Consider the following 9,061-nt stretch of genomic DNA (forward strand, 5'->3'; position numbering starts at 1 on the left):
CATGACACTGGGGATTGCCTAAACCTTGTTCCCACTGGTGCAACTGCCTGGGGATGGGGGGATGTGAGCAAAGGAGGTGGCTTCAAGTCACGTCCAGAGGTGGTTTAGTACAATGGACAGGAGCTGGGAGCAGCCCACTTCTACTCTTTCAGCCAAGTGAGCCCCGTGTGGAGCTGAGGTGCAGGAGCTGAGCAGGGATCATCCACCCAGCCAAAGTGATGGACAAATCCCATCTCTGCTTCATCATGTGAAAATCACTGGAAATCCCATCCTGGAAGGAGTGAGTTGAGATTTTGCTACAGAAATGGATTTGCCACTGAGAAGTGGGCTCCCCTGTTGCCCTTCTCTCTGAATTCATTGCTGGCATGGGAGCTTTCCTCCTGAGACAAAACTTTCCACAGTTTATATCCATTTTATATCTGTTTATATCACTGCTAGCATTTTTTTGTATTCCAAAGGCCCATTTATGGTAAAAAAAAAATATATATGGTTTCCAATAAATAATCAAAGTTATCATGTTTTGGAAGGGAAGAAACTCCTAGAAGGAAATGTCTGCAGAAAAGTTCAACTTCGAGCCAGTGCAGTATTTTTTTTTTCCTAATAAATCTGCCTTATTTTTGCACCCATACTACAACAAACTGAGAAGGATTTCTGAGCACTCAGGAACCACAAACCCTTTCTCTGCTTGGGCATGCTGTGGAAATGGGCTGAGCTTTTCAAAGCTACCTTCAGGATTCAGTTGGTCAAGCATAAGGGGAGCTGCAGACTAATAACTTGACCATCTCAGAACAAAAGACGAAAGGTTTTTCTGTGTCAATGGGATAAGCCTTGCCCCTGGGAAGGGAGAAGCCCAACAGGGAAGCTACCTCACAGTGATAATACCTCACAGTGATAAGATAGTGGATAAAGAAGCCTCCTTACAAACTCCCACTGTCAGTAACATAAATACAAGTTAAGGTGTATTCTGGTAACATTCAAAAATGCAAGAAGGAAAACCCTAAATGGTAAATCTCAGAGTATGATTAACTTGGGGAATACCCTGCTCCATTGCCCTTCCAAGGCAACCAATGGGCTGAGGTTTCTTTCTTCAGAAAGAGTCCTCACAGCATATTGTGGACACATAAAAATGATTGGTGATGGGATTTACTGGGTAATTTTGAGAATTATCCCCCTAGATGCTGACTGGGGGCTCAGTGCTCTGAGGGTAACTTGATAACATGTCGGGTTTTATCCTGTGTAGCCACTAATTTGCCATCTTTTCCTAGTAGAGGGAAGGTCTGAGTACTTCTATCTCCCTGAAACTTGAGATCCTCTTCATGGATATAGCACTAGGTCATTCAAGTACATCAAGTATCTTTTTTGAGGGGAAGGGAGACAGAGATAGTGTTACACACTGTGCAGATGCTATTAACTGTAGTTGAGCATCACAAGCTGGATTTATTAGCATGAGGACGAAAGACCTACATGGCAGGGTATGTAACCGATAACCTCCTGTCACGTCCATTTGAGGAGATGAGTCCCCTCCCTTTGTACTCATCAGAGATTTAGCACTTTTCACTTGCCTTTTTGCAGTCACAGTCCTTTTAGCAAACATACGATACTTCAAGCTCAAAGGCATGACAGAGGTAAACGGGACCTCCTCGGTGCTGGTGGAAGTAATTGGGAGGAACTGCTTTGACAATGAAAGAAACGGAGTCTGGATCAAATCTCATAGCGTTTTGCTGACTTCTGTGAAATTCCTTCTGATTTATACTCTTTATGGAGAACCAGGCATGTTCTAGGTTAAGCAGGCAATGTAGTTCAAACAGCTGGTGTCTGATTTGGGACATGCTGAAATCATGATGAATCACAAACCTCCGCAATTTCAGGCTCTCTGCAAACCAAGGTAGACACAACCTGCAAATCTGCTTTGTCTTTTCCTAAATAGCCACCATCACTAGAGATGTGGTCCCTTCCCATAAACCACCTGGGACTTATGTCCATCAGGATTGCAGGCTTGACAAACCAATGTCCTCACTTCACTGGAGCCCTCCTTTGGTGTACTACCAGGAGACACTGCTGCACTGATTAATACGCAAGTCATTTTTCAAAGCTCTCCTTCACAATGATGAGTGCTGACCATGCAACTTATACTTGTAACTTAATTTCTGAAGGAAAGGTGAAGTGACGGAGAATTTATGAGGTCACAGCCATAAGGATTTGTTTCCCTGTGAAGGAGCAGACAGAATGGAGATAACCAGCTATCTCCTGGTTTCTGTTAACCACCTCCAATTTCCCCAACAGGATATTGAATTTCAATAGCCCACCACAGCAAGTGCACTCAGAAAATATATCAGTATCACAGGACCAGCTCAAATGAGCCAGCTTTAACATCCACGAACGTGAGAAAACGCGAGCACACTGCAATTGCTCTCACTAAATATGGAGACTGCTCTGGTTGCACTCAACAGCAAAGTACCAAAATTCAAATGGTCTGATTCTGGCCCCACACTGAGCTCACACAGCCACCCAAAGCCTCCTGCAAAATGCAGATGTTGTCTCCCCCAGCCCAAGCCCAGGACACGTGTTTCACCACCCGCCACGTGGGCAGTGAGCGGGGCTTTAGATGGCCTTCATGCAGTAATGTGTTTTCCTTCTTCTAGCACCTGACAGCAGCGTGGTCACACTGACAGCTTGGTCTCATTGCTGCATACTTTCCAAGGTGATATTAATCAAACATATTAACATGTTTGCCTTTAATTTTACATTTCAGAAACAGCTGTTGGTCACCTCAATGCCAGCAGTGCCTATTGCCAGCATTAGTGTCATTGCGGCTGTAATAGCACTATTATCTCTTGCTAAAAGGATCACTGATGGCTCAGGACAGAGCTCCGGGTAAAGAAAAGCAGGTCAGCTGAAATGAGATGGAAACTGCAAAGTGATGCTTCTCTCTTAACTTGCCTAAAGACTTGTTGATGCTACATTTAGGGAAATTTATGTGCACAAGCAGCAAAAATTTTGGCTAGAGCATCACTGAGAAGGTGGGGCTTGTCCTAGCTCCTGTGTCAGTTGTGCTAGTGTAAATCATATAAATATGGGAAAGAGAATGGGGAAATTTCTACCAGTCTTCATCTCTGAGAGCAAACTTCTCTGCATCTCTTTCTCTCTTCTCTGGGTAAGTACAGTTGCCTTCCTTTTATCTTCTAACTAATTTTTGTAGCTGTTTTCTTAAGTGGATGTAGCTATTGGTAAAGAGCTGGCTTGGTAGGCCAGGAAAATGAGTTCTCAGGTCTTTGAGCACATTGCTCTGGTTTGGGGTCAGCATAAATTACAGCCCCTTTTGCTTTGGCAAAGTGGGATTCTTCTCTGAAGGTGCCAGTTGATCTCTGCTCTCTTGGACAGGTATGCCACAGGGCTTGGCAAAATGACTTTCAACACCAGTGTCCCTGCTCCAAGGTGTCCAAGACAGATTTTTGCACTGCAGTCTCTGCTGCTCAGCCTGCAAGGTGTCCTCTGCATACACTGAGTCTGACTAATAAAAGCCTTTGGATTGAAACCCTAAACATTTAGATGTCTTCAAAGGTTGAAGGCTGTGCTATGAAAAGCCACTCCATATATATATTTTGGAGTCTGGTTTGTCTCTTTATGAGAAATCAGCAGGGAGGCCAGCATTGGTGTGAGTGTGTGGATGGAGACAGGCTTCTGGTTATAATTGGTCATTTATTATGACTTTCAAAGCCTGATGAATAAAATATTCCTTTCCTCTTCAGAAGGTCCATTTGCTTCTGTAGTCTTGTTTTCACGTCAAAGGAGCTGAGGGACATAAGATGCCTGATGATAGCTTATTCCTCCCTTGCAACCCCCCCGTGTCTCCTTTGCTTCCTACCTCTAGGCCTCCCCCAGCTCATCATGGCTCTCTGGATCCGATCACTGCCTCTTCTGGCTCTCCTTGTCTTTTCTGGCCCTGGAACCAGCTATGCAGCTGCCAACCAGCACCTCTGTGGCTCCCACTTGGTGGAGGCTCTCTACCTGGTGTGTGGAGAGCGTGGCTTCTTCTACTCCCCCAAAGCCCGACGGGATGTCGAGCAGCCCCTAGGTAAGTCAGTTCGACCATGACTACATTCATATGCTATATGATGCAAAAAGCAACTGTCTATCTTTGATGGTGACACAAGGAATGTCCTTGGTGGGGAATGCCAGGAATACCTTAAACATACCAACAGCATCATATCACCCATGAAAAGATCGTCAGGCTAAAAAGGCAGGTGGGAGGGCAAGCAGGGAAAGGAGATTTATGAGACAGAAGGAATTGTCACAGAAAGCTCCAAATTTTTTGCTACTCTCTTGGTAGAGAGAGGCTGAAAACAGTGTTATTCCAACATTTGCATGGCAATTACTCTCACCTGGGAGTGATCATGAAAAATAAAGGTGGAAGGAACACAAGAAGCCTCTTTCTGCACCTCTTCTTGACCCACACTACCCCAGTCCTGTTCTGTGACCACATCAAGTGTGGTCATAAAAACCTCCTGCCTTCTGAAGCTGTCCATTCTTGTGCTTAAATGACTTTTTCTTGAATGTTTCCTCCTAATATTTAACCCAAATGTATCTTGTCACAAATTAGTCCTCATCTTCTCAGTAGTGGACAAAAGGAACAGTCTATCATTTCTCCTTCATGGGTGATTTTCAAACAGTTTAAAAATTGCTTCCATGTCTTGTTTTTATCTACTGTGAGCTAAAAGCCCTCAACAGCCCCAGAATTCCTTTTTAGGTCACATATTCTAGCTCTCTGTCTACATAAACTGTTCTGCATTTGGCCCATACCATTACGGAATGGTGATGGGTGGAGAAGCCTTGCCAGCTACAAGCAGAGCAAGCAAACTGGAAGAACAGCATTGTACGGTTTTCACACCATGTTCCTATGCAGGAGGGTTGTCTTTTTCAAAGTAGCATCAAACCTGCTTTCATTGTCTCCCTTGGATGCCTTGGCCACCCCCCAGTTGAAACAGCAGTCCTTGCAGGACCACAACTAGCAACGCATCCCAGTCTACCCCTTGTCTTGATTGTGTGACACTGTCTTCCTGCCCTCCTCTAGCATCTTTCCTATTCCTTGATGAACAGCATCCCATCTTTTCAAAGGGTTTCTATAGTTTCCTAAGTAATTTTGAGTACTAATCTTGCCCTTCAGCAGGCTTGCAGCCCCCCACAGCTTTACATTGTCTCTTATTTCACGGTGGTAAATGGATTAGCTGGAGTAAGTTGTGATGCAGCCAGTGTCCATCTTTACTTTATTTTGTACAGCAGATTAAGAGGACAAAAAGCTGACATTCTGCAGCCCCCACAGAAATGCGGTAGGTTGGTTTCCTTGCTTTGCCTTTTGTTTTAGCTGAGCAGCTCTTCTGTAAATCGGTAACACAGGAAACACTTTTATCAGCTCAGAGCTACTCAGCTCCCTGCCACCTGCCCTGCGCCCCGATGAGGCAGATCATTCCCACCAAGGCAGGCATTTCTGGTCCAGTTCTGGAAGCTACCAGCCTCCAGCAAGCTCTGGAAACTCCTAAACTTCTCTCAAACTCTTTGTCTGAACATTTTCTTTGAGGAAAGAGCCTGTCCTATGCTTTTTGCATTCACTTGTGATCCAGCCCAAGCTGCAGCAGAGCTGTGGGCAGAGTGAATGGCTCCTATCAGCAGTTAAAATGCAAGATTGGAAACAGACTTACAAAAGAGAGGCATAACATTAAAAAGCACAACTTCTCTGCTCTCTGTTTGCTGCTAATCTCCTTCCTGAGCTGTCACTTAGGAATGATGTGGGGTGCAGTGTGCAATGCAGAGACCCACTGGAACTGCTGCCTCTCCTCAGCATTGTGATCACTGAGAGATGCAGGTGTGAGAACATCGGAGGTGGAAGCATTGTGTAAGGACCGCAGCCCTTCTTATGGCTGGGAAGTCCAATTCTTCTCCAGCTACCACAGCTTCTCCCAAGGCAGAGACCTCTACCGCTTGCTATGTCCATTCACCACCACTAGCCATGTCGCACACTCAACTAACTTTCATAAAAGCTGCTCTTAACAGCTACAGGAAGAGGGAAATCTGGAAATATACAGCAACACCACCTGGTTTTGTTCAACTAAGCACAACAGCAAGCTGTGCAAGTTCTCAAGCAGGTGGGATGAGGTAGTCCAGCAAGGTCTTGAGCAAGCTATTAGTATCTAGATGAGGCCACAACCTGTAATGCATCAGCTGTAATGCAAGAGTGTTGTTTCTCCTGGAGATAGGTATTTGCAGTTCCTCTCAGCTTCAGGTCCCCTATAACCCAGCAAACACACTCTCTCCTCCATCTTCTGAGCCGCTAGTAGAGATTTTCAATAGATGGAGAAAAGTCCCCTGCCAAGTCCCAATCATTTTAACTCTCCAATTTCAGGATAGAACAAGACTTACCTCCCCTAACTATAGTACAGCTCTCCCACCACTCCTCTTCCTAACACATATTGGTTTTTTTTGCATCTGCATCTTTCTCCTGCATATGTGACTGTCCTGTGAAATAGTCTCAGTGGTCTCTGGGAGGTGAAGCAAGGTAATGTAACAGAAGGCAAGCAGAGAGTTGGCCATGATTTTCTTTGAAAGGCAAGGCATGCTGCTAGTTGCTTACGTGTTTAATGATTTGCTCCTGAGGACCATGATGAATGAGTTGGGTTCCTTAAATGTTGTATGGAGAATTTCATCAGGACCAACCTGTCCGAAAATATCTGAGGATTTTCTACCTCTTTTTCTAGGATTTTGCCCGAGCCACTACCTCTTTGTCACACGAGTTTGTTGTGTTTGCAGTCTGCTTGCAGCTGGCTCGAAGGATGAAAACAAATAAATCACAAAACATCAACTAGCTATTTCCTCTTCTACTTAATATTGGTCTAAATCTTTTCTAAATTTTCCCTTTAACAAACTAGCATAATGACTTCTTGTTACTCATGTGCCTTGTTCATTGTATCACACTTCAGGTGCTGAGGGATTTTGCATCTTGTGCTATGCCTTTCTGCTGCCCTAGAAACCACATTTTAGTCTTGCTTTCCAGACACTTTCTTTTGGCTGTTAGTGGCTCTTTCCTTCCTATAGGAAAAAATCACTGTTTTATTTGCCATTTTCTGTATTTTCATTGGGCATTTAAAACTTGAACAGCTCTGCCTACAAATTTTCAAGCTCATTGCTTTGAGCAGACTGTCATCTTATTTACGAGCTGCTCATCCCAGGGAGCACAAAGTGTCCACATGCCTCCCCCAGTAAAGACCCTGTATCCCTTTGTCCACTCCATGTGGCTTCCCTGTAAACCAGAGGGTTGTCTGGGGAGAGGGAACTTGGTGCCTGAAGTGCTCTGAGAGCGTCAGCTTTGGGAAATCTTTGCAAGTGCTCCTCATTTCCCAGGCAGCTCTTCACTTACACACCTGGTATCTGAAAAGCGGGTCTCCCTGGGTCTCAAAAGCTAGGGATGGTGCAGGATGAACTATGACTTACTTTCTTTTCCCTTGGCAGTGAGCAGTCCCTTGCGTGGCGAGGCAGGAGTGCTGCCTTTCCAGCAGGAGGAATACGAGAAAGTCAAGCGAGGGATTGTTGAGCAATGCTGCCATAACACGTGTTCCCTCTACCAACTGGAGAACTACTGCAACTAGCCAAGAAGCCGGAAGCGGGCACAGACATACACTTACTCTATCGCACCTTCAAAGCATTTGAATAAACCTTGTTGGTCTACTGGAAGACTTGTGCCATTTTATGTGTCCATGGTTTCTGTGTTCATTGTGTGTGTGTACGTTTCTTGTGGAGGGGACACCACCACTTGTTTTAGGGGTTGGTTGGCTGTGCTCAGAGGAGGCAGTTTTAAATGGTCCTGGAGCCACTCATCGCTTAACACACGAAGTAGCTTTGAGGGAGGGGGGCAGGTTGCAAAGCCAGAAGGGACCCACAGAGCATCCCCTACCCTCAGTGCCTGGTGGACGAGGTAGAAGCGGAGGAAAGCAGTGAGAGAGACTTCACTTTGTAGGGAAATGTTATTGGGGAACACATGCGAAAACATCATGCTGGTCAGCTTCCTGCAGTTCACAGCCTAAATATAGTGAGGTAGCCAGGAGACAGAACTTCCTCAATTGTGTAATGGGAACAGTCCTGATTAAGCAAAGAATTAAGTCACCTATTAACTGTCACAAGAAGAATCATGGCCAAATGCCACAACCAATTTATAAAGTGCATCCAGTTCTCCCTTTTGCTCATCAGAGGCCCAGGCAGAGTTCTTACTATGGGACGTGACTGCTATCCACAAGTATTTGATAAATCAGATGCAGAAAGCAGATTTTGACCAAAAAGAGTTTCCCTGAGCTGTCTGCCACCAGTGCAACATCCATCACTGTTGATGCTTGGGGCTGTGCTTTGAGTGTATCGGTCCTGGACCAGATGCTTGCCCTCCGTGACTGCCTTCTGCTTTGCCTTGCTGCCAACAATCACTTCACACCTCAAATTTCCTCTCTCATTTAACCAGATATTTGCAGAAGTCCTGAAATTTGTCAGAAACAAAGCACCTCCAGGCACTCAGACAGGCAGGATTATTGAGAAGCTGGTGCATGCTGCTTCAAATTCCTCTCCTGTTTTTGCACCTGCAATCCCAACTTTTTGCACATCTATCCCAAAAAGTCACTCTGAGCACACAGGCAGAGAAGAGGTTCTGTAGTTGGGCCCACTTGCAGGGTCTGGAAGGAAAGCAGATTCAAGAGAACTAGCACTTGCTGTAGATCATGAGGAATTGCTCTCCTTCACAGCTGAAAACCCAAGACTTGGTGGAGACACTGGGATTTGTCCTGTATCACATAGGACCAAGATCCTGGACTAAGTAGCCAGGGTCTGTAGAAAGCAAGTAAGCAGAGAGGTTCTTTTGTGATGAGATTGAGACTTGCTACTGCAAATCTGAGATTTCCATCTCTAACCCTGCCAAAACTGTACAGGTCTAAATGATGGTAAAAGATGGGAGTAAGAAAAATTGAAGAGAAAGAGGTGGTGTAGGAGATGACATTGCCTCAGTGACTGCTATACTCGTATCAGTACTTGC

At 45.1% G+C, this 9,061-nt stretch overlaps 1 protein-coding gene across 1 annotated transcript; it reads left to right on the forward strand.

Annotated features, from left to right (window-relative positions):
- The first annotated feature begins 3,065 nt into the window (after positions 1–3,065).
- INS (insulin) lies at positions 3,066–7,732 on the forward strand. The gene is made up of 3 exons (NM_205222.3): positions 3,066–3,154; positions 3,872–4,075; positions 7,501–7,732. Exons 2-3 carry the CDS (start codon positions 3,889–3,891, stop codon positions 7,635–7,637), a joined length of 324 nt encoding a protein of 107 aa, NP_990553.1. The 5' UTR covers positions 3,066–3,154; positions 3,872–3,888; the 3' UTR covers positions 7,638–7,732.
- The last annotated feature ends 1,329 nt before the right edge of the window (positions 7,733–9,061 follow it).

This window comes from Gallus gallus, chromosome 5 (genome assembly GCF_016699485.2).
Source record: "Gallus gallus isolate bGalGal1 chromosome 5, bGalGal1.mat.broiler.GRCg7b, whole genome shotgun sequence".
NCBI classification, from domain to species: Eukaryota; Metazoa; Chordata; class Aves; order Galliformes; family Phasianidae; genus Gallus; species Gallus gallus.

Excerpts from the sequence above, each read along its gene's own strand:
- INS (NM_205222.3), top strand. The coding sequence starts at position 3,889 with ATGGCTCTCTGGATCCGATCACTGCCTCTTCTGGCTCTCCTTGTCTTT. Across the intron at positions 4,076-7,500 it reads GGATGTCGAGCAGCCCCTAG|TGAGCAGTCCCTTGCGTGGC; the intron begins GTAAGTCAGTTC and ends TTCCCTTGGCAG.